Here is a 21,894-nt window from a genome sequence, read left to right on the forward strand (position 1 = left end):
ATATATTCCGGAAAGTCGCAAGAACCCACCCCCATCTCTATTCCATATCACCCTAGCGACACACAATCTAATCCAGTTGCGGGAGATCTTCAGGATCTGGCCATTTACGAAATAGATCCTGCAAGTAATCCACCGGCGCAGTCATCAGTCCCACGACCGTTTGGTAAGGAGGGTCGGGGAGATCGGGATGAGCCCGAGTCGGCGCAAACCATTTAGTCCGTCCGAACGACTTGGCGAGTCGCTTGCTCTCTTCGGCTGTGACGGCGCCTTCCAACTTGACAAGGTCTTTGTCTTCTTCGTCTTTGGCGTGGGATGCCAGATCATCCATGAGTATCGTTAGTGTTGGGATGAATCGAGGGTCGGAAGATTTGAGATCTTGGAAGACTTGGAGCTTTTCTTTGATCTGATGAGGAAGTGTCAATTTAGTTTCTGGATCCGTAGTGACGGGAGTAACAAAGGATAAGCCAGACTTACAATTTGATTCTGGCGTCGATCCTGAGTAGCTTCCCCAGGACCCAAATATTTGTCGAGCGCGGGGAACAGGACGAGCTCCTCACCCACGACATGCCTGGCGAGACCCCAGGTCAACTGATTCTGGAAACGAGTCTGCTCATCGGGATCATCGCTATTAACTAGATGATCATAGTAGGCCTGTAACTCGCGATGGTCGGCGCGGATGATATCGGTGAGGCGATTCATCGTCGAACCTGTCGAGAGAGCCCAAAATCATCTGACAAGGCGGTGGTGAAGGGATATATTTTCTCATCTTATCCTCTTCTTCCCACCGACTTCTAATAGCAAAATTGAAGTGACCATTACGTGCATACACCCTAGGGTTCCATGCAGCAGAAAATCCCCGAGGGATCGAGTTCCGGTGCAACAGCAGACGAGATCATCTGGTGGAGTCGGATGATCCGCCACGAGAGTCTACCGTCAAAGAGGGGGTCCCTTTTCACTACCGCAACTGACTGGGCACGAGACTAGGCGAAATGGCCCATACTTGACACTCGACAAGTCAACGAGCGATTTAAGGATTGGTCGCTTTTCGTCTTGTGTGTGGGGGTCTGAGAGCCCTGGGCTTGGGAATTTGGACTTGGAATTGCCAAAAGGAACGTTGTCAAGTTTGATCAACAAAACTCCCATCCGATCTTTCCTCTCCATTTCTCTCTTCCTTCTTTCCCTCCCCGTCCCTCATGGTCCCAACTCCACTGGCGTCGCGGCCTCATCACTATATCCTGCCTGAACCATGACCAGCTCATCGCGAGGGTACGTGACCTGGAATTCATCATCACCAGTGCAGCTCCCAAAGCTCCAGCACTAACCCGGAGGCCCTCGTCCGTCCTCCCACAGAAACCCCACGCGACCCCAGGATGACTCGCCCGGTCGCCAGTCATCATCATCATCGACATCTACTTCCCAGACCTCCAAACCCACTGCCCAACCACGACCCCAACCCATGAGGGACGGAGCTAGGGGCCTAACGACGGCCCAGCCGCCCGCAATCTCGCGGGGAATCTGCGGCCGCATCGCTCAGTGGCTGTGGCCCGGCGGGTGGGGACCGTCGTGCGAACCCACTGGTCTTGGCTCTGTTGGCTCTGGAACGAGTTCCCAGCAATCAGCATCACGCCCGCAGTTACATATCCAGCCCTACGCGAGCGCCTCGCTCGACTGCAAGGCCTGTCGCGAGTGGAATGTAGTTTGCGACCATGCCCGGCCGCAGTGTGAACACTGCTATGAGCAGCAGATTCTCTGCTTCTATGTCAATCCCGGCCAGAGGGCGAGACAGAAAACGAGGCGGCGTGGGGAAAATATAGCCGGGCAAGTGGCGGCCATCGCGGAGGAGCGTGCGCGGGATGCACCAACAGCGACGACGGTTTGAATATATTCAATGTGGTTGAAAAAAAAGACTCGATCTCTATGGACAGCAGCGAAAGAGAAGGCCTGGAAACTATTCTCTTACATGGCTGGAATTATGAGAACCAACTCTCATGCCGGAGAGCTGTTGTCCGTGGGGGTAGAGTATACGAGAGGAAACGAGTGCATAATTACTATCCGGCGTTGAAAACATGAATCAGTTGCATTTGAAGCGGATTCATGATATGAATGAGAAAAACGTTGTCACCGCTCATTCTCCGAGATAGATAAATCCCCCAATGTATGAGGGACTCGGAGCAGAGTCGTCCTCGGCGCGGATGAGCCAACGGCGGCGGTTACCCAAAAGCGCTTTCTCCGCCCACCGCCGGACAGAGTCCTCCGCTATGCACCATGAACCACCCGTGAAGGACTTGCAATGGATCGATTTCTTCTTCAAACTCGGACAACCGACCCGGATGAAGCCCGATGCAACGCCTCCGCAACTGTGAAAAATCGGAGCACTGTGACCCGAATTCGCTCCACCACGCTGTACATAGCGACCACAATGCCCGGATAGAAGGATGAGATTAGAAACAATACTCTCCTCTATAAAAGTGAAATCGCATGTGGAAATTCTATTTGCTATAGCCCTCTATTGAACATTGCGCGCCTTGCATTGAGCCTATTATCTTTTCTTGATACCCCGGATTCTAGATCTATATCTAGATTCTTATCTAACGACCTGACGACATACATTCAATCGAACAAGGTAGATACTCTCTCGAGCATAGCATTTCTTTCAATCTGAAATACATTCTAACATTCATGCAGATGGACTCTGAATACATCCGGCTGGCAGACACCATCCGCCAACAAGCCAACCAACACACCAAACCACGCTACCTCGTCGCCATCGCCGGCATACCAGGCTCCGGCAAAACCACCACAGCCCAAGCAGTAGTCCAACAACTAAACAAAGACCCAACCATTCACGCAGCCCTCCTCTCAATGGACGGCTTCCATTTGCCAAGGTCTGCACTAGACCAACTCCCCAACGCCAAAGAAGCACACATCCGCCGCGGCGCACCCTGGACCTTCGACGTCCCCCGCTTCGTAACATTTATGCACAATCTCCGGCACTGGTCCGACAAAACACCATTAGCAAACCCTTCATCAGGACCATGGCCCCCGACAGAAACAATCCAAGCACCCGCCTTCGACCACGAAGCCAAAGACCCCGTCGAAAACGGGATATCCATCACGCCAGACTCTAACATCATCATCGTCGAGGGCAACTATCTCCTCCTCGATGAGCCGGGGTGGCGCGATCTTGCGCATTTGGTAGATTATCGAGTCTTCGTTGATACGGATCTACAAGAAGCGCGGGAGCGGACGGCGAAGAGACATGTTCTTGCTGGGATTGAGAAGACGTTGGAGGATGGGTATCGGAGGGTTGATAGTAATGATTATTTGAATGGGGTTTCTATTCGGGAGAAGTTGATAGGGCCCGATTTGGTGGTTAAGAGTGTTGGTGTTAATGTTCATGGGGTGGGTTCTGCTGGTGGGCGAGTTATGGTATAATGTTGTATTAAGAGTCTGATGAATTACGAATATTTGGGGGGTATTGCACGCCCGGTTGTTTTCACTTTTGAATTTCTTGTTTATGGAATACATCTAGATCGATCAGACCAGCTGTCACGTAGACAAGATGAAGTGTTGAAAAGACTCACTGGGAATCTCTGGCATCCAACTCGCTCGGGCCTTACAAAAGAATTCTCCTTTGGGAGGCAACGCCTCGGTATCATCAAGAGATCCCACGCAAATATACCGGTAATGATCTTTCGCATTCTCCTGTCTCTCCTGTCAGCAAGCGTCTCACCGTAAACTACAGACTACAATATACCCCAAACTCAAGAATAAAACTGCCACAAGTATCACAGAAATGTCGATAAATATTGACCCCAGACCCGTTGTCTCCTGCATGTTCCTTTGGCTGGCCCTTGGTTAGGTGGAATGTATCTTTGGGTACCTTGGCTGTAAGGCCATAGTTTGTCCCAAATGCTTTCTAGTCATTTTAACTGCCAATCAGCAAATGCCATTCATAAATGAATTTCTTTCTAGATTGAACGTACCTTGCAGTTCCGGCAGTGACAGAGGGTTGTGCGTGCATCCTCTGCGGACTCTAGTCTCAACTCGTATTCGATTTTGCGGCAAAAGCAGGATCCTGTGTAGACTGGCATATTAAATGTAATCTCTTTGTCCTATCGATAAGTCACTTAGTTGTGTCTACAAAAGAAACCAGAGGTGTGCTATGAAGCCTTTATAGATCTTGTTGAACGGGTCGAGGGTAACTATATGACATATGACGTCATTTGTACTTCACAGGCTCTAGAGAAGGCAAACGATTAGAAGCAGCAGATCCCGATTCAATTGAAACAAGATCAGAAATGACAGAAGCTAACAGCAACCACAATTTGGACTAGTTTGTGCCAAATCCTACAACGAATTGCCGAGATCTTGACGTTATGTAGGGTCATGCAACTCGGGGGACTAGAATGTTCATCAAGTATTGTCTCTGCGCAAGAACACTTGATAAAGTCTGATATTTAGAAAGCATTAATAAGTTAGATCTGATCAAAACAGCCAATGCGGGGATCTTCATTTACATGACCTGTCAAACAAAGAAGATTCGCCGCTACCCCGCTGTGATGTGATTATGACACGGCACCAGCATTCGCCTCAAACTCTCTTTCCTCCCAGATTGAAGATCACCAACTCAAATTCCAGCGCAATCGCTAAACTTCCATCTTTGAATTGCACGTCACCATGTCGGACCAGCGATGGGGTAATAACACAGAGCTACAACACAGATCAGTTGTCTCTTCGTTTATTTTCTGCTTTACAGATGGAAAGCCTCAAATTGCTTTGTTTAAGCGAAGCGATAAAGTCAGCACTTATCAGTATGTGCTCTTATTCATAGCGACATGTACAGCCACTTCCCAGACTATCAACTAAACGGCAAAGGCATCGCCTCGCCCCCATCTCGGGGAATATAGACCAACCCGAATCACCCATCGCGGGGGCCTGGCGCGAACTGAACGAAGAAACGAGTCTGACGCAACAAGATATCGAACTGTGGCGCCAAGGGAAACCCTACACTTTTAGTGACCCATCAATTGGACGTCAATGGAACATCCACCCATTTGCATTCCGACTCAAACGCCGCGATGAAGGTGGTAGAGGCGAAGCCGCCATCAAAATCGACTGGGAACATGAGGAGTGGGACTGGTATAACCCAGAGGAAGTGGTAGATGAAGAAAGCTTCGGGGGCGTGCCCCGTCTGGCAGAGAGCTTACGGCGTGTCTACTTCGAATTGGAGATGAATGAGAAAGCCAGCGGTGCACTACGATCGGGTCTCGAGCAGCTTAAAACAGACCACTCGAGTGGATCACACGAGTTGACAACACTTGCCCTCAAGGCTTTCCGAGATGTTGTCGTACATCTAAAAGATGATACTGATTGGTGGAAGACTGCTCGCATGACTGCCTGGCATCTCTGGAAAAACGGGCGTGAAAGCATGGGATCGGCGACTCTAAATGCACTCCTCGGGGTTCTGGCTGATATTGATGATATCAAGATGCGAGAGCCCCAGAATCAATGGCATCGTATTCTGACCGTGTTGGATCACCACTTGGAGCGTCGTCGCGAGATGGCTTCGCACATCAAGGAAGCATTCAATGCCTATTTACATTCGAGCTTCCTGCCCAATATCCAGTCTCGGGAGAAGAACAGAATCACCATTCTCACTCTATCGGCAAGCTCAACCATCCGAGATAGTATCTTGGATGCCTTCATGTCGCTGCCCATGTCACACTTGGATCTACGGATACTCGAGTCAAGACCTCTCTTCGAAGGAGCAAGCATGGCTTCTTCGCTATTGTCGGAATTCGAATCAAAGTTCCCTCCTTCATCGGGCCAGCATCTACATATCAGCATCTATACCGATGCTTCAGCCGCACTTGCTGCAAAAGATGTGGACTTTGTTATATTGGGTGCAGATCGCATTTCCAGTTCAGGATCCGTCAGTAACAAGATCGGATCTCTCCCAGCTGTTCTCTGCGCCAAATATACAAGTCCAAAGGCCCGGGTTCTGGTCTTTAGTGGGTTGGAGAAAGTGGCAGAGCCTGGTGCTGAAGAGGATCATGAAGCAGAGGAGAATGATCCAATGGAGATCATCAGTCCGTGGGTGGATAGTGGAGTCAAGGCTGTCAACCAACTACAGGAAGCTATTGGAGGTAGTAAAACGGAGACTTCCAACTGCGTGGTGGACGTGAAGAATATCTACTTCGAGTGGGTAGACGCGAACATGATCGATGCCTTCATCACCGAGGAGGGAGCTTTGGGGGCAACTGAAATCCGGAAAAAGGCACTGGAAGTGAAAGAGAAGGTGGATAAATATTTTGGCTCTTTCTAGAAAAAGGCATGAGGATATCGCACTTCGCACTTTCCATATTGATGAACTGGAAAACGCCAGCTCCGACATCATATCCGGTCAACCTCGCAGTAAACAACACACATCCTTCCTTCTTCTCTCCTCCCCTCCTCTCCAACTCTCTCTTCTTCACAGCCATCCAACATTCAATAGTCCAGACATGTTTTCCGTCATATCATACGACCCGTTCGGTCTCGGCATGCATCGGTTCGCATCACCGATGACCGGCCTGACACTGGAGTATATCGTCTACAATCCCGTTGGCGAGAACCTCGACAACGTACGCCGCAACTTCATCGTGGTCCAGTGCCCCGGTTGGGGTATCGGCTCCTCCTACCTCCAACACGGTCTCTCCGACCTCTGGGCTCCAGCCCCGACAGAGTCGAGCAACACCCCATCCACCACTTACACTGTCGTCTTTCTCCACCCCCGTGGAACGGGATCCTCCGGTCCAGTCACTTGGAGCCACACATTGAGCACGATGCCAGACATGTGCGCCGATCTAGAAGATCTCCGAGTCCATCTGCGAGTGGAACAGTTCCCCGTATTGATGGGCCACTCCAACGGCGGTGCCATCGCTCTGGGCTATGCAGAGCTGTACCCAGATCGCGTCCGCAAACTCATCCTCGTCCAGCACCAGATCATCGGCATGGGGGATCGCCAAAACGAGAAAATAGAGGCAATGAGAGAGGATCCCCGGTACGGCAGAGCGTTGGATAACCTCGTGGGTCGATATGCGGATACAGACGAAGGATTGACCGAGTCAGTCAATGCACTTTGGCCTCTGTACTTTCATGATCCGACAAAGTACATCGATGAATTCCTGTACGCCGTTGGGGATCAGAAGTTCCCCGTGTTCACATATCGCTACCAAGCACACTGTGATGAGAGCCTCAACAGCCCGACACAGATGATCAATGGCCTGAAGTATGTCCGGGCCAAGACGCTGGTAATCTTTGGAGAGGATGACATGATCATCGGGATGAAGATCGCTCGCCGTACGAAGGAGGATATCCCCGATGCAAAACTGATCGCCTACAAGGAGTGCGGTCACTTTCCGTGGGTGGAGCAGAAGGAGGAGTTTATGAAGGATGTCCGGCTATTCATCGAAGGTTCCCAAAACTGAGAAGGGAAACATGATAGGTTCATACCATGCAAGCAAAGGAGGAAGCAACTGTACATGTTTGTGAGAATTGGCAGAAAGACTGTCCTTTACTGTGCATTGAATAATCAGATTCATCATGTCCGTACAAAAAGAAAAGTAAATGACACGCCAAAAGTAGGGCTGACGGCCTAGCATCATCAAACCCCGGGACCTCCAACAGGACAAAAGAAAGCTGTAAAAAACGAAAAAGAACAATCATCACAGACCCAAACACCGAGGCAGACAGAGGACAGGATCGTAAAAGACCTCTGCCTCCCTCAAAAGAAATGAAACTCGCAAACAGGTATATGCAGAAGGGAAGAAAACAGGAGGTATCATCATATTCAAGAGTCACGGACACGCGCCTGTCGCTTAGCTGTGCCGATATGGGTATTGTGCACCTTGGTGGCAAACTTCAAGCTTGTCAGAGTCTCCGAAAGGTGAGCCTTTAGCGGGCTGACCATGACAAACATGAGCGTTTTGGAGTTGCCGCCGAGGGAGAATTGGAGGAGGTAAGTCAACTAGAGACGAGTTAGCATGCACAGGTACTAAGATGGCGTATTGTTAGATTTCGGTGAAGCAAACCTTGCTGTTGCGGTATGGGATATGTCCACCATCTTTGCCCTGGCCGAGGGCAGCAATCACATCACCGAGCGAACTCAGACTACGATTGATGTTTTGAGTCTCTTTGAGACGCTCTCCCGTTGCACCACTGTGGCTTAGGCGTTCACTTCCAGCCAAATCGACCAAGTTAAGGGTGCCCTCACTGCGCTCTCCAGTGATGTGGTTTTCACCAATCAGCTTCAGAATGAACACGGAGTGAGACCGCGAGGAGCGCTCGTTCGCCTTGGTAGCGGCAACCGAGCGGTTCGCAGCCGCACTCTTTAGAATAGACTCGACCATCTCGGGCGAGTCCAGGCGGACAGTGGTGATATCTGTGATGAAGGTCTTGCCCCGTTGCATGTCATGGCGAATTTCATGCTTCTTCTTGTCGAGTTCATCCGGGTTACCAAGCAGGTCGTTCAGGTTCTCATTGTAAACCTCGACAAAGTTACCCTCCATCGTGTATCGCCAACCCTTCTCCTCCAGACTTTGAGCAGTCTCGTAGATTTGGTGCACGGCAAGAGGAATCATACCGTCCTGTGAAGACATGGTATGGGTCTTACCACTGCCCGTTTGACCGTAACAGAAGATGCACACGTTGTAGCCATCCAATGCACTCTGGACCAACTGACTGATCTCATCAAAGACCTCGTTGTTTTGCGTTGAGGGACCAAACACCCGATCAAAGGCGAAATTATTGTTCTTGCGAGAAACTGTGCCCAAGCTACTCTTTTCCTCGGGGCCCATGATGTTAATCTCCTTGGCATCTTCCGACTCGTCCGGGTACTGCATCAGAGCGATGGCAGTGGGCGGTTCACTGTTGAGAGGTGGTCGGACACGACAGAAAACGCGAATATTGCCTTTGAGCTCCTGCACTTGATTATGAAGTTTTCGACGAAGGGTCTCTTCTCTCCGCAATTTCTCCTTGGTTGCCTCTGTCTCGGCGAGAGCATCCATCATTCTCTGATTGCATTGCTCAAAGGCTTGGGATTGCTCTTCTCGGCCACCCTCCAGGAACTCGATGCGGGCCTTCAAGGCTCGGATTGTAGACTCCAACGTAACACTATTGGTGCTGGCGGTATCCAAGTTGTGTCGAAGGTCGTGGGTCATCTTTCGTTCGCGTTCCAATTCGGCTTTCATGCATTGAATCTGAGCCAGTGCAGCATTGATCTCACGGGTCTTGTTATCCAACTCGATTTCTGATTTTTGAATGTCCAAGGCTGATTTCGAGCTCAGCTGGCCGAGTTCTCGGACCCGCGCCGCTTTTTCATCTGCGAGTTCGCTTTCAAATTTCCGTTTCAGACTGCGAATCTCATCCTGGTGACGATTGTTTAACGCTTCGACATCTTTCGTGCCCTCTTGTCTGATTGATTCCATCTCTATTCGTTGGCGTCGGTCCAGGTCGTCCATGGCGATTTCTTGATCTCGCAGGGCCTCTTTCAATGCGTCCTCGGCTGCGCTTAATTGGTGGTTCAATGATTCCATTTCAACCCGCAGCTTCATGTTAGTTTCGTTTAACCCATCTCGAGAAGCCTCAAGTTCGGTGACTAGACCTTGTTGTTAGAACTGGGAGTACCACGGAGAATATCCTCTCCACTCACTTCTGGCTTTGTACACCTCCACAGCCTCTTTCAGGCCTTGGCTTTCTTGTCCGGACTGATTGACGCGCGAGAAGACACGAGCCATGATTTCCTCCATGGTCTTTTCTTTCATCTCTTGGTCCCACTCGGAATCTAAATGACGGTTAAAATTTGTTACTGTGGATTCTTTGGAGAGAAACAATGGAATGGGGGGCCTTTTGGACCTCCTTTGCGGGGAGACGGAAGCCGGTTGAACGGGCTTGGATGGGGTAATAATGGGAACTCTGGATCGCTGGCCCGGTCTAGCTGGGGTAGATTCCTTGGCACCAGCATCACTTGCGTTTCCACGGATGGGTAGGCAATGAGAAATAGGCGGGGAGGCTTCATGCATATTCATCCTTGGGGCCTCCAGCGCGGAGGGATTCTTGTTCATTCTCCAGGTTGATGCTGAACGAGGTCCTCCGAGGCTGGAGGTATGCATGCGAGGGTCCGGAGGTCCAATGGGGCAGGAATAATTGCGAGAAGGGGAGAGGATTGACAGTTGCATACCCTTGCGTTTTCCAAGTACACTTCCTGCATTATCATCGCCGTGGTGATCTAACGAGGTCGCAGGGCGCGCCATCGACATCGAGGAGCCGTGGATTTTGCGAGTGCCAAGGGAAGTCTGTGGGCGAGACATCGCGGATGCAGGGCGCGAGCCGTATCCCATCGTGCTCGAGAGGGTGCCGTTGTTCGGTCGGGAGGTGGTCGAACCGGGTCGCGACATCGTGGAGGAGGCGTAGGAATTGCCGCGAGCGTGCGCCTTGGGTGCGCCGACCATTGAGCGGGTGAGAGGTGGCTGTCTCTTCGTTTCGGCGGCACTAGGTGGTTTCGTTCGGGTCGCTAAATAGCAATGTCAGTGTCTCGCGCATCGATGGTCTTGGAAAGCGCAGATTGGGCTGTACGGGAAACGGCTTTGTTTGCGATGGTTCCTGGCGGCAGGATGCCAGACATGCCGGACCGAGCATTGGTTGTCGCAGGATTCATCTCTCGAAGGCCGACTTGTGGGATGCGCGACCGAGTCGACGCTCGGGGCTGGGTCTCCATTGCGAGTCAGTAAACAGAATTGCGACGAGATGTGGGCGGGGTTGTTTACCATGTTCTCGTCGTCCATCGTCGGGTTAGTGGCTCGCCAGGTTACCGGCGAGTATAGTATCCGGGCGAGAAGGGAGAACTCTCGTCCAGCCACGGTCTTTGGTGTCAATTGACGATTCGGTGGTTCAAGATGAAGGTGCAAAAGAGGTGAGCATGCCAGCGGAGAGTATGGGAGCTCCGGTTTCTGTAGAGACGACTGGTAAACAAACGCTGAGTCAGCTGACCTGTCGTTTCTATTTTGGGACTAGCCGCGGATGACAATATCACGTGAGTCCTGGTATTACAGGGACAGATACCCGCACGTGAGCCAGTTGGGATGAAAGAAGCCTGATGCGCTGTTCAAGAGGGGAGATCCAGTATATTTCTCAATCCTGTCAATTGCAACTCCTCAATCTAGTAATATCCAAGTTTCCGAAAAAAAGTGTCAAAAGTGACGACATCATATTGTTGTGGGAGCCAATTTGAAGCATCGCAAGCGCGGACTCCACTCGGCCCGCTCGAAACACCCCCAAAGCCCCATTTCCCGCATTCCCTGGTTGTTCGCGGGCAAACTGGCTGGGTCTTCTCTTACAACCTTCACTCCCTAGTTCTTTGTACTCCCTTTCTCTCCTTTACGGCTCTCGGCATCGATCATGTCCGGCCGGTTTGTGCGTTCCTCAAAGTATCGTGAGTATACTGTGATCTGCATCCTAATAGCTTCCCCGCTGACCGTTGCGAAACCTGACAAGGCCACGTCTTCGGGCGTTCGACGAGAAAGGTACTCCTGAAACCCCGTTCCACTCGGCAATGACCATCCTACTGACACTCGGAGCAGGAGCAATGCTACGATAATCTTCGGATCTCGCGAAATGCCTGGGACACCAACCTAGTCAAGGTGCGTCGCTTGTCACCCTATGCCACCGCCCCTGACATTTCGCCGCAACAATCCTCGATCTGACATATTGCGATACAGGTTAACCCGAAGCACCTTGCGGTCAATTGGGAAGCTGGTGGTGGTGGTGCTTTCGCCGTTGTCCCTCTCGAGGAACGAGGCAAGCTTCCAGAGCGCATCCCTCTGTTCCGTGGTCACACCGCAGTGGTTCTCGACACCGATTGGTAAGGGATGCGGTTTCGAGGAGATGGAGCTCACAAAAACTGACTCTTCCCGATAGGAATCCTTTCGACGATGATCTGATTGCCTCTGGTTCCGACGACGGAAAGGTGATTTTTCTCATGACAATTTGCGGGAACTACAGCTGACACGTTGCTAGGTCTTCCTCTGGCGGGTTCCGGAGAACTTCACTGTCCGTCCCGATGTTGATGCCGACGATATTCAAGACATTGCCCCCGTGGGCAAGCTCGCCGGCCACCCAAAGTACGAAATACCAACCCCATCTTGCGACACTAGGGCACAATACTAATACCTTATTTTTAACCCCCTGCAGGAAGATCGGCCACGTGCTCTTCAACCCCGCGGCGGAAAACGTGCTGGCAACGGCCTCGGGTGACTACACTGTGAAGATTTGGGATATTGAGGCGGGTGCCGCAAAGCTCACCCTGAATGTTGGTGACATTGTCCAGTCCCAGTCGTGGAGCGCCAACGGCTCCCTGCTGGTGACTACCTCCCGCGACAAGAAGCTGCGCATTTGGGATGTCCGTCAGGAACGGCCCGCGCATGAGACCAATGGACACTCGGGAGCCAAGAACAGCCGTACCGTCTGGCTGGGCGAGCGCGACCGGATCGCGACCACTGGTTTCTCCAAGATGAGTGACCGTCAGCTGGCTCTCTGGGATATCCGTGCCGTCCGGGAACCCATCAATGGCTTCAAGACCTTGGACTCGATCTCGGGTGTCTGCATGCCCTTCTGGGATGAGGGTACCAGCTGCCTTTACCTGGCTGGACGAGGGTGAGTGGATACAGCTCCGCGTGTGCTTCCCCAATCTAAATTGTTGACTTTTTTTCTACAGCGACGGAAACATTCGTTACTTTGAGCTGGAAAACGATAAGTTCGAGTTCCTCTCCGAGTACAAGTCCGCCGACCCCCAGCGTGGCGTTGCTTTCATGCCCAAGCGCGGTGTCAATATGCACGAGAACGAGGTGACCCGCGCCTTCAAGACCGTCAACGACGGCTACATCGAGCCCGTTTCTTTCATCGTCCCTCGTCGGTCCGAGAACTTCCAGGACGACATCTACCCGCCCACCTTCGGTTTGACTCCCGCTATGAGCCCGTCCGAGTGGTTTGCGGGTAAGGAGGCCATCCCTCCTAAGATTTCCATGGCTAGCCTTTTCGATGGTGAGGGCTTGAAGGAGGTGTCCGGCGTCCAGGAGAAGCCCACTGGTACTATTGATGCCCCTGCCCCTAAGCCGGCCGAGCCCGAGCCCGTTGCCCCCAAGGCTGCTCCCAAGGTTGTCGCAGAGCCCACGCCTGCACCTGCCCCGTCTATGAAGGAACAGGGTGCCTCGATGGCTGCCATGGTGTCCAAGTTTGCCGATGACGAGGAGGTCGAGGAACCCGTAGACGATGCCTCCAGCTTTGAAGAGGTCCCCAAGCCCACTGAGCGCCCCACTCGCTCTGCTGCAGCCGAGTCTTCTTCTCCTCGAGTCAGCAGCCCGCTGCGACCAAAAGAGCCCGAGCCTGAGGTCAAGCCGCAGTCCCCCGTTGTTGTAAGTGAACATTTCCCCTGTAATCGCGATTCGGAGACCGAGTATTGACCGTCTTTCCTTTCTTAATAGGCCGCCACCCCCTCCTCACCTGCTAGCGAGTCCAACGTCCAGATCAGCGCCGTCGACAAGGAAATCGAAGATATCAAGAACATGCTCGCTCAGCAAGCCAGGGTCATCGCAGACCAGACCTCGCAAATCCAGAAGCTGACTTCGGAGATGGAATCCCTGAAGAGCAAGCTGAACTGAGGTGGGTAAATTGTGAATTGTGACTAAATATGTGCAAAAGGGAAGGTTGTAGTGTCCATTTGGTGCTTGGACATTGGAGTCACTGTGGGCATTGGTGAACATACATGCATGTGTACATATCATGCCTGGTGTCTCGGGGAAGACTGAGAATGATGGATGCGCTACGGCCTGTGGATAGGTAGTCTTGTTTTTTTAGCGGATTTGTCAATATATTGGTTGCCAAAAGCAGATTTTCTGGTGATACCTAGGTAAGAATATCTTTTTAATTCTATACCAGGTAAATGGAATTGTACAAAAATATCATTCCTTGGGTTGATGACTCCACCATGAAACCACTTAAAGTTGGATTCCGCACCGCTCGGTGCGTCGCCCAATGGCTGGATATATATATCGGTGCATCCACCTATCGCCTCCATTATCGAATAGATACATAACATCGATAGGACCTAGGATCCAATTAACTACATAGAGGTTAACTCTTCATTCAAATCTAAATGGCGCAAGTACTTGGACTTGAAGCTTGAGGAAAAGACTTACCCAGTAGACATCAATCAGTGCCCATTCATACTGGTTCGTTCACGTGACTCTTATAGCTCTCCATAGGTCACGTGACTGGGAGGGTCTAGACTCTTGAGACTGTGAATAATTCATCTTCATTGCCAGGTAGAATTCAATGGATGATTAATAACGGGTACTCTATTTCAATGGTCTGGAAGGTGCCATCCTTTAGACTTCACATTCTTGCTGATTCTCGGGTCGGCGACTCAAGCCGGGCAGCGGGGACCATCTTGTCGGGCACTCGGCCAGACTCTGGTTCCCACGACCAGAGTTAAGGTTGACCATATGACCTTGAAGCCCGATGGCCATTGGAAACAGCATAACCCCGGCCGAAATAGGTTTAGAAGGCGATAAAAGGTCTAGATCGCCATATGATGTCTCATATCTCTCCTTGAATAACCGCCACTTAGGTATAAAACCGAGCTTTTCGCAACATTTACGCAATATAGATCTAGCTTTGTCTCTGCAAAGCAATAAGCTCATCCTGGGCCATTTCTTGCAACCCATTTCAAACATGGAGCCTATTATACATACAATCTTCGAAAAACAGACGGGAACCTGGCAATACATCGTGGCCTGCCCGAATACTCGTCAAGCAGTCATCATCGACCCAGTACTCAACTTGAGTCTGTCAGAATTCAAAATCACAACTACATCCGCCGACGAGCTTCTAGCAGTCGCAGAAACCAACAATTACACCATCACACGTCTTCTCGAGACACACGCCCACGCAGACCACCTCACGGCTGCATTCTACCTTCAACAACGCCTACTCGCGCAAAATAAACCCAAAGCCCTCATCAGCACGGGCCGGCGCATTCGACAAGTCCAGGAGACATTCGCTGCCAAGTACGCCGTTCCCAACGCAGAACTAGAGCAAGCATTTGACCACCTCTTCGATGATGACGAGACATTCACCATCGGCGATATCACCGCCCAAGTGCTTCACCTGCCAGGCCACACACCCGATCACAGCGGGTACAAAATCGGCAGCAATGTCTTCACGGGAGACTCCATCTTTAACCCCGACGTGGGCAGCGCGCGATGCGATTTCCCCAATGGCGATGCAAATGCCCTGTACAACTCGATGCAGAAACTACTAGCACTACCATCTCACTACAAGTTGTACACGGGACACGACTATCCCCCCGCAGACTCTGGCCGTGAGCCTCTTCCATTCGTGACGGTTGCAGAACAACTAGAAGGGAATAAGCATGTGAAGAAGGGGACCACTAAAGAAGAATTTGTTGACTGGCGACGAAAGCGCGATGCGAGCTTGAATGAACCGCGACTTTTGCATCAGGCGTTGCAGGTCAATATTCGAGGGGGTCGGTTCCCGGAGAGTTCGGATGGGAGTCAAAGGACGTTTCTTCAGGTGCCCTTTCACATTCCTCAGTTTCGTTGAGTTGCAGTACCAGCCCAGATCGGGAATTTAGTTTAGCAGATCCAGAAATTGGAAATCAGGGCATTCTTAAATATTGAATTGAATCAAACCTATTACCTACTTCCAATTATCAGTCTTTGCCCAGAGTCATAGCATGGACTTCGGTATCAAATATACCCCATGAATACTCCCGCCGCACTTTGATTCACTTGAATATCAAGAACCATAACTAGCTTATGGAGAGAAGTCAAGACATTCCTCTAATCAATACATATGTACAATCCCTCTCATTCATCAAAGATTCCACTCAAAAGCCCTGAGAAATCAGGACTCTGTAACCATCATACCTTCATTCTCAGCCCTCTTACTCCATTCGCTCCAACTCCCATCATAAAGTCTCGTCCTAATATTCAAACCGCTAGCACTCAATGCCAAATCCAGTCCCGCTGCAGTAACACCGGTATTGCAATACAACACAGTCGGCACATTCTCTTTCACCCCAGCCTTGTTAAATAGCTCCGTGAGTTCTGCCGGGGACAAAACCTTTTTATCGGGTCCCAGCAACGATGAAAAGGGCACATTGATTGCAGACGGGATATGGCCCACCGGCAAGGCCGATGGCTCAGGATCGGGTGGGCCAGAGAAGCGTGCACTGGGTCTTGAATCGATGATTTGGACCTGTTCCGTTTGAATCGGGTCTGCGATGATATCGCACACTTCTTCGAAAGAAATGACATTCCTCGATTCGGACACTTGCTGCTCGGGGTATGTCACTTTCGTCGTGGAGCTGACCGGCGTTGATACCTTCCCAGTGACAACGGGGAACCCCTCTTCGACATAACGGGGAAAAGTATTCAAGACATGAACGGCTCTGTGGCCGAAGTATTGGCACGTCCATGCCACTCGCGGAGAGGAGTAGAACCCCGGTTCCATCGGATCATAGACGACCAGGACATCGTTTGGGGTGATTTGCAGCTCAGACATGTACTTGGCAAACTGGGTTGGTGTGGGTAGCATCATTGGATACCGGGAAGTAGTGTCTCTGATTATATCCATGTTGAAGAATCTAAAGCAGTGTTAGAATTGGATTATGAGCCATGGTTGTGGGGTGGTATCATACACAGAATCTGGTATATGTTGCGATTCAAAGGATTGCATCGACGAATTCCTCCCCGCAGTCAGGGGAATCACCCGAAAGGCACTCGAAGAGTCGGACAAGGCATTATGCAATTCCGCTGGCGACACGAAGAGCGACGAGAATGGTGTTGAGGAACTCATGGTGGTGATCGTGTATCTCAGTAGATCTATCTGGGCGAGATAGATGATAAGTACGTCAAAATAGTTCCGGCGTTTATTTGTGGGACCAGCGGAAAGACGAAACGCGATTTGGCCCGAAGATCGCCGTTTAAACGGACTCCAAGGGACCCACTTGGTCGCCGAGGGAGTCAGGGACATCGGATATTGATCATCGAGCAGCACAATATTTTAGTAGTTAAGTCTTAGTATATTGATAAGATGAGTCAACTATATGGCCGAGTCTCGGTCTTGCATTAGACAAATCCACGCTGTTGCAAAGGATCATAGGCCGGCTGAATTCCACCCAAGCTCCGCACAAGGCGATCTTATATACTTACTCTATTCTCGTTCTGCAATGCTAAGGAAATTTTTGTAACGCAACTCTATCTTACACGTGATGATTCAAATGTTGTCTCTGTCAGATCAGTGATACAAAAGCCTCCAGAACTGCACAGATCACATATCACAAAAATGAAACACCGCAAGTTGGATCGATAAACTCCGACAGCAGCCTTGAAGAGAATTGATCATTCATGGACTCGTCATCCATCGGAAGATAAATTGCACTCTCCTCGATGCTCGTGTTTGGCCGAGGTTCTCCCTGTGCATGGGTGGGCTTCCTCTCGAAGGGCGAATATTCCGACGAAGAAGTAACCACTTGCGCGGCTGCATTCCTCAAATGAGCATGAGCCGTTTGTGCTAGTGACCACTTCGCCCGAAGCAACTTAAGACATCCCAGTACGAGGACGATTCGATTTTGATGGTGATCCGCGCAAACAGCTCCGTGGATCTCCGTGGCTGCTAGTTGGACCAGACCACACAATATCGCAACGAAAACGATACCAGGACTATATCCCCGGGCGTCCGAGCGGACGGAGAGTAAGTTTGATAATTTCTTGGACGCTTCCATAGCTTTGACATCGTGGACATGACGGGTTAAAGAAGGAGAGAGACGAAATGGTGTGACCGGGCAAATAGAAAACATCGAGTCGGGGAATCGTGGCCGGATATTACTCCGGGGTAAATGGAGGAGCATGGCCGCGTATTGAATTGTGCAATGAGCCTGGAAGAGCATTTCATCGATCGTCCCGTACATATCCACGATCTCAATCTTCTGTGGCGGGAGGTGATGTATCCAACTGACGAGCGTGTTTGCCACGGCTTGTAAGTGGTCGTGATGTGTCTCGGGCAGGCCATTGAGGACAACTACCCGGGCAAGAATGCGGGCTGCTTCGATGCAATATGCGAAAGAGGAGTAGTGGCTGATATCTTCATCCTCCGTGAAGATTCGCGATCGAAAGGCAGCGAGAGACTGCGGCGGCGGTATCATTTCGAGAGAGGAATATGCAGACTCTTCACAGGGCAGTTGAACATCGGAAAACACATCGCTACATCGAAGGTGGATCTTTTCATGTAAGGTGCCCACGTAGATCTCCCAGATGAAGAGACTCCACCATGTACGTCGCAAGCTTTCCGCTTCATGTTCTCTGCCAGCCCCGGCCGTGATCACGAATTCCTCTCGATGCATCCCCAGTTCCAACGCAATGTCGATTGCCTGCGTCAGGGATGATTCGGCCTGGGATGTTTCGTTGCGGGCACGCATAATAATCGAGTATAATAGCAGTGCCTGCACCATATGTGGGGTTCGTTCCGCGCTACCATTGAGAATGAGAAAGGTCGATTCGTGCAAAATATCATTGTCCAGAACCACAGAGTAGTGACTTCCAATAAACTTGACTACCTGCTGCAGATATGGGGGATAGTCCCATCGCTCATACAGAGTCGCCGGCACGAGGATGGGGTGTGCAGCGTGGAAATGTTCATAAAAGAGGCGCACTAGCCGAGCCTCCGGGACAATAATGGCATCGGATGTAGTTTCTTCCATTGCAGGCATCTCCGGATGATTTGCGTCAGGTGCATGACGGATGACGCCTCTCATTTGTGACTGGTCTGTTGTCCTAATTGCTGGCAGATATTGATTTTGGGAACTCGCGCTAGCATTGGTGACGGACACTCCGCGCGGGATCTTGTCGAGCCTCCGCCTGCCACCTCGACGAGATGGGAGAAACACGCAATTGATCTGCGCTGCCGCGCATCGCGAGCAAGTGGGCCTTTTGGCATCACACTTGATATGATGTTTGCGACATTCGATGCAAGCGAGGGATGAAGGGCGCGGTTTGGAATTTGAAGTGGAATTGGAGGGAGATAGTGGAGTTGGCATCTGGCCAGGCTCTCGGGGAGTAATTAGTGGAAAATGGGAAGAAGGGGCTTCCGTAATAGCGATGGATAAGGTCTGGCCGTATGTTTGTACTTTGATCCATGTGGATTCGAGAAGTATAAAGGAAAAAGAAATGTGGCTCGCGTCACCGTCGAGTCATTCGGGGACCACTCGGCAGATCAGCCGAAAGGAAGTCCCCGAATCATGTGGGGGGCCTCGGCGACCCACTAACTGTGTATAGTTTGGCACTTCTTGTCTCTAGATCATTGTATATTGTAAAAATTACAAACATAGATCTGTCTAGATTTTGGAATTGATTATGAAAAGGACTCGAAGAGTACCTAGTATGTTTTGTGTTCATCACTGATGACACTCGAGTAACTGATCGTACCATCCAAACAGATCTAGCGGGGTTGTTTATCGTAGTTCTATTTCAACCCTGCATCAGTGGTGCGCCACCACGAACCCCTGCTAGGAGAACTATCAGGCCTGTCGATTTTTGCCTCTGCATATACCCTAACCTCCAGACTTGGACTGTAACAGTACGTATCTTGAACTACTCCATCTTCATACGCAACCTATATGCTACGTAGCTCCAGATCGCCATGACAAGCCTAAGAAAGGGGGTCGTTTCAATTTGCCTTTTCGGGGCACCAGAAAATAGTACGGATGTGTTACTTTCACATGAAAATACTTAACAATAAGCACGGGATAGAATGAACTAAGTCTACAGCGCTTCTGTATCTACTACTTTACACAGAGAACGTCCTTAGACTCTAGTGCACTAATACTCAGGGCAATGTCTCCTATTCAAAGCGCCCAAAAAGGGTTCGCCAACTCTAAAAAAAAGCTCTCAATAGCTAAACGCCTAGAAATGCCACCAGAGCACCGGCCGAGTATAGAAAAAAGACTATGACCAATTAATCGAGCATCAACAGTAGCTATAGCAGAAGACCTGAGTTTCAATCGCTGCGTGTCAGGTCTGTCAAGCAGGTCCGGTCTAGAAGGGCCGCAAGTGTGTCCTACTCCGAGGTGGTGAAAGGAGGAGCAGCAGTCCAATCGTAAATAGCAATGAAAGGTGGGAAACACGCTCTTAGCTTCTACTCCTTTCTCCATGTTAGAGTACCAAAGCGCTTCATCGCTAGACGTGTATGGAGTAGGTGTTGTTGAAACCACCCTTCTGCACTCGTTTTCAAGAAGTCACTTCAAAATATCAGTGCGACAGAACTATGCTAGCTTAAGCCTCTTGCAACAATCGCCTCTGCTTCGCAAGCTTCCTCCGAAGGTAACCCGTGTAGCAGATTAATATCATAAATCCAAGTGACACGTAAAATGTCATCGAGAGAAATCTTCCATCACAAACTTTGTCGTCGTCGTTCCAAAAATTGCATGTGATAAGCGAGCCAAAGAGCAAGACGCAGACTGCGAGAAGAGATCTAATTTCATTAGCTCGATAGTCCGCACATAGACGATGTACACATATTTCTCACTTGAAGAAGTGTCTAACAAATGGTACGACGAAAAGTCTGACAATAAGATTGTCAGGATAGGCGTTCGCGATCTCAGTAAGGCGATTTGGAAACACGGCATCGTCTAGCTCTCTGCGAGGGGATGTCGACTTAGGGTCTTGGGGACCAGCTTTTTCCATGTTGATCAATAAGAAAAGTAGGTAAACTTGAATGATAGACCCGACAACTCGTGTAATGGAATAATTAGAGGGGGCTGAAGGGAATAAAAGACTGAAAGCAGTGAGGGGAACAGAGTCTAGTAGGTTGTTACAACGAAATTTCCAATACTAGGATCTATTAGGCCATTCGAGGCGGGGCGGTCCACACCGCCAAGTCAACGAACGAACCAGATCTTCCAGCACCCTACATATAAAACACAGCCATTACCAATTTACTAGGCCTGAAAAGTAATCCCCACAGGCGAATAGGCAACGACGTAGGAGCAAGCGGAGCCAATTCGGTATTATTGAGTTGATTGATTGAATAAAAGAACGAATATCATGGGGCAGGTTGAATGACCCCATAGCCGGCTAGATACACGGTGTTACGACAACCGCAATGCAGAAGATACAAAATTACTGAACAAAACACAAAGAAAGCTGGGTCACTAAGTTACCGCTCGAGTCTTGACAAGTTAAAAGCCCATCAGGCCCATAGTATCAATAGGGTAGTATTGGCAAGCGAATTCCTGGCGTCTTGGCTCATTTTGTTTTCTCGGATATCTCCGCAACAGCCCACATCCAAGCTTGATAAATTAGTACCCCTCGGATAAACAGCACGGCACTAAAGACTTTTGAGTCTCCAGTACGAACCCTACTGGCTCTAATGTATTCTTGGCAAGACCCTTCCATCGACCTAAATTTGTCCTAATAGATAGTCTGATTTTTAGCATGGAGTTAGTAAGACATGGGCCACTATTTACGCAAATTTTCGCCAGGGTCATCGATGATCCTCTCGTAGGGTCTGCCATAGTCTTCGAGGCAGATGCATATGTAGGATATCAGAAACCGTTGATGGTCGTCGGGAAATCACTTACCTTGAGTAGCCGCCAGAACACGCTCCTACGTCTATGCGTATGTTGATCTATAGTATCGTATTACGGCGACTACGGGCCAAGGCATTCGGGGCATGGAGTCTTTGAGACACTGGTTTGGTTTGACCTAGAGCTGATTGTGCCGGGTTCCGTGGATTTGAAGTCACTGGAGGGATCCTTGGAGGCCCCCGCAGCCTTCT

At 50.3% G+C, this 21,894-nt stretch overlaps 13 protein-coding genes across 13 annotated transcripts; 7 read left to right on the forward strand and 6 right to left on the reverse strand.

Annotated features, from left to right (window-relative positions):
- Nucleotides 1-67: 67 nt before the first annotated feature.
- On the reverse strand, nucleotides 68-699 carry N7496_005789 (uncharacterized protein; the record flags this gene model as incomplete). Its single annotated transcript, XM_056698718.1, has 2 exons — nucleotides 68-403; nucleotides 475-699. The coding sequence occupies 2 exons, from the start codon at nucleotides 697-699 to the stop codon at nucleotides 68-70; spliced, it is 561 nt and encodes a 186-aa protein (XP_056554131.1).
- A 547-nt stretch (nucleotides 700-1,246) lies between these two features.
- Nucleotides 1,247-1,879, forward strand: N7496_005790 (uncharacterized protein; the record flags this gene model as incomplete). The annotated part of the gene is made up of 2 exons (XM_056698719.1): nucleotides 1,247-1,266; nucleotides 1,351-1,879. The coding sequence occupies 2 exons, from the start codon at nucleotides 1,247-1,249 to the stop codon at nucleotides 1,877-1,879; spliced, it is 549 nt and encodes a 182-aa protein (XP_056554132.1).
- Nucleotides 1,880-2,153: 274 nt separating this feature from the next.
- On the forward strand, nucleotides 2,154-2,363 carry N7496_005791 (uncharacterized protein; the record flags this gene model as incomplete). The annotated part of the gene is made up of 1 exon (XM_056698720.1): nucleotides 2,154-2,363. The coding sequence occupies one exon, from the start codon at nucleotides 2,154-2,156 to the stop codon at nucleotides 2,361-2,363; it is 210 nt and encodes a 69-aa protein (XP_056554133.1).
- A 322-nt stretch (nucleotides 2,364-2,685) lies between these two features.
- On the forward strand, nucleotides 2,686-3,435 carry N7496_005792 (phosphoribulokinase/uridine kinase family protein; the record flags this gene model as incomplete). The annotated part of the gene is made up of 1 exon (XM_056698721.1): nucleotides 2,686-3,435. The coding sequence occupies one exon, from the start codon at nucleotides 2,686-2,688 to the stop codon at nucleotides 3,433-3,435; it is 750 nt and encodes a 249-aa protein (XP_056554134.1).
- Nucleotides 3,436-3,496: 61 nt separating this feature from the next.
- On the reverse strand, nucleotides 3,497-4,094 carry N7496_005793 (GFA family protein; the record flags this gene model as incomplete). Its single annotated transcript, XM_056698722.1, has 4 exons — nucleotides 3,497-3,528; nucleotides 3,585-3,714; nucleotides 3,758-3,919; nucleotides 3,987-4,094. The coding sequence occupies 4 exons, from the start codon at nucleotides 4,092-4,094 to the stop codon at nucleotides 3,497-3,499; spliced, it is 432 nt and encodes a 143-aa protein (XP_056554135.1).
- Nucleotides 4,095-4,680: 586 nt separating this feature from the next.
- Nucleotides 4,681-6,328, forward strand: N7496_005794 (translation initiation factor eIF-2B subunit family protein; the record flags this gene model as incomplete). The annotated part of the gene is made up of 2 exons (XM_056698723.1): nucleotides 4,681-4,814; nucleotides 4,879-6,328. The coding sequence occupies 2 exons, from the start codon at nucleotides 4,681-4,683 to the stop codon at nucleotides 6,326-6,328; spliced, it is 1,584 nt and encodes a 527-aa protein (XP_056554136.1).
- Nucleotides 6,329-6,506: 178 nt separating this feature from the next.
- N7496_005795 (alpha/beta fold hydrolase) lies at nucleotides 6,507-7,472 on the forward strand (the record flags this gene model as incomplete). Its single annotated transcript, XM_056698724.1, has 1 exon — nucleotides 6,507-7,472. The coding sequence occupies one exon, from the start codon at nucleotides 6,507-6,509 to the stop codon at nucleotides 7,470-7,472; it is 966 nt and encodes a 321-aa protein (XP_056554137.1).
- A 362-nt stretch (nucleotides 7,473-7,834) lies between these two features.
- On the reverse strand, nucleotides 7,835-10,493 carry N7496_005796 (putative kinesin family protein (KlpA); the record flags this gene model as incomplete). The annotated part of the gene is made up of 3 exons (XM_056698725.1): nucleotides 7,835-8,011; nucleotides 8,076-9,640; nucleotides 9,695-10,493. The coding sequence occupies 3 exons, from the start codon at nucleotides 10,491-10,493 to the stop codon at nucleotides 7,835-7,837; spliced, it is 2,541 nt and encodes an 846-aa protein (XP_056554138.1).
- A 62-nt stretch (nucleotides 10,494-10,555) lies between these two features.
- On the reverse strand, nucleotides 10,556-10,759 carry N7496_005797 (Kinesin-like protein klpA; the record flags this gene model as incomplete). Its single annotated transcript, XM_056698726.1, has 1 exon — nucleotides 10,556-10,759. One exon carries the CDS (start codon nucleotides 10,757-10,759, stop codon nucleotides 10,556-10,558), a length of 204 nt encoding a protein of 67 aa, XP_056554139.1.
- A 680-nt stretch (nucleotides 10,760-11,439) lies between these two features.
- Nucleotides 11,440-13,697, forward strand: N7496_005798 (coronin; the record flags this gene model as incomplete). The annotated part of the gene is made up of 9 exons (XM_056698727.1): nucleotides 11,440-11,473; nucleotides 11,536-11,564; nucleotides 11,622-11,681; nucleotides 11,760-11,902; nucleotides 11,959-12,007; nucleotides 12,058-12,161; nucleotides 12,232-12,693; nucleotides 12,755-13,451; nucleotides 13,521-13,697. The coding sequence occupies 9 exons, from the start codon at nucleotides 11,440-11,442 to the stop codon at nucleotides 13,695-13,697; spliced, it is 1,755 nt and encodes a 584-aa protein (XP_056554140.1).
- Nucleotides 13,698-14,769: 1,072 nt separating this feature from the next.
- On the forward strand, nucleotides 14,770-15,660 carry N7496_005799 (MBL fold metallo-hydrolase; the record flags this gene model as incomplete). Its single annotated transcript, XM_056698728.1, has 1 exon — nucleotides 14,770-15,660. One exon carries the CDS (start codon nucleotides 14,770-14,772, stop codon nucleotides 15,658-15,660), a length of 891 nt encoding a protein of 296 aa, XP_056554141.1.
- Nucleotides 15,661-15,963: 303 nt separating this feature from the next.
- N7496_005800 (sulfurtransferase) lies at nucleotides 15,964-16,917 on the reverse strand (the record flags this gene model as incomplete). Its single annotated transcript, XM_056698729.1, has 2 exons — nucleotides 15,964-16,705; nucleotides 16,760-16,917. The coding sequence occupies 2 exons, from the start codon at nucleotides 16,915-16,917 to the stop codon at nucleotides 15,964-15,966; spliced, it is 900 nt and encodes a 299-aa protein (XP_056554142.1).
- A 481-nt stretch (nucleotides 16,918-17,398) lies between these two features.
- N7496_005801 (fungal specific transcription factor domain-containing protein) lies at nucleotides 17,399-18,874 on the reverse strand (the record flags this gene model as incomplete). Its single annotated transcript, XM_056698730.1, has 1 exon — nucleotides 17,399-18,874. One exon carries the CDS (start codon nucleotides 18,872-18,874, stop codon nucleotides 17,399-17,401), a length of 1,476 nt encoding a protein of 491 aa, XP_056554143.1.
- Between the last annotated feature and the right edge of the window lie 3,020 nt (nucleotides 18,875-21,894).

Source organism: Penicillium cataractarum, assembly GCF_028827025.1.
Source record: "Penicillium cataractarum strain IBT 29864 chromosome Unknown utg000005l, whole genome shotgun sequence".
Taxonomy (NCBI): domain Eukaryota; kingdom Fungi; phylum Ascomycota; class Eurotiomycetes; order Eurotiales; family Aspergillaceae; genus Penicillium; species Penicillium cataractarum.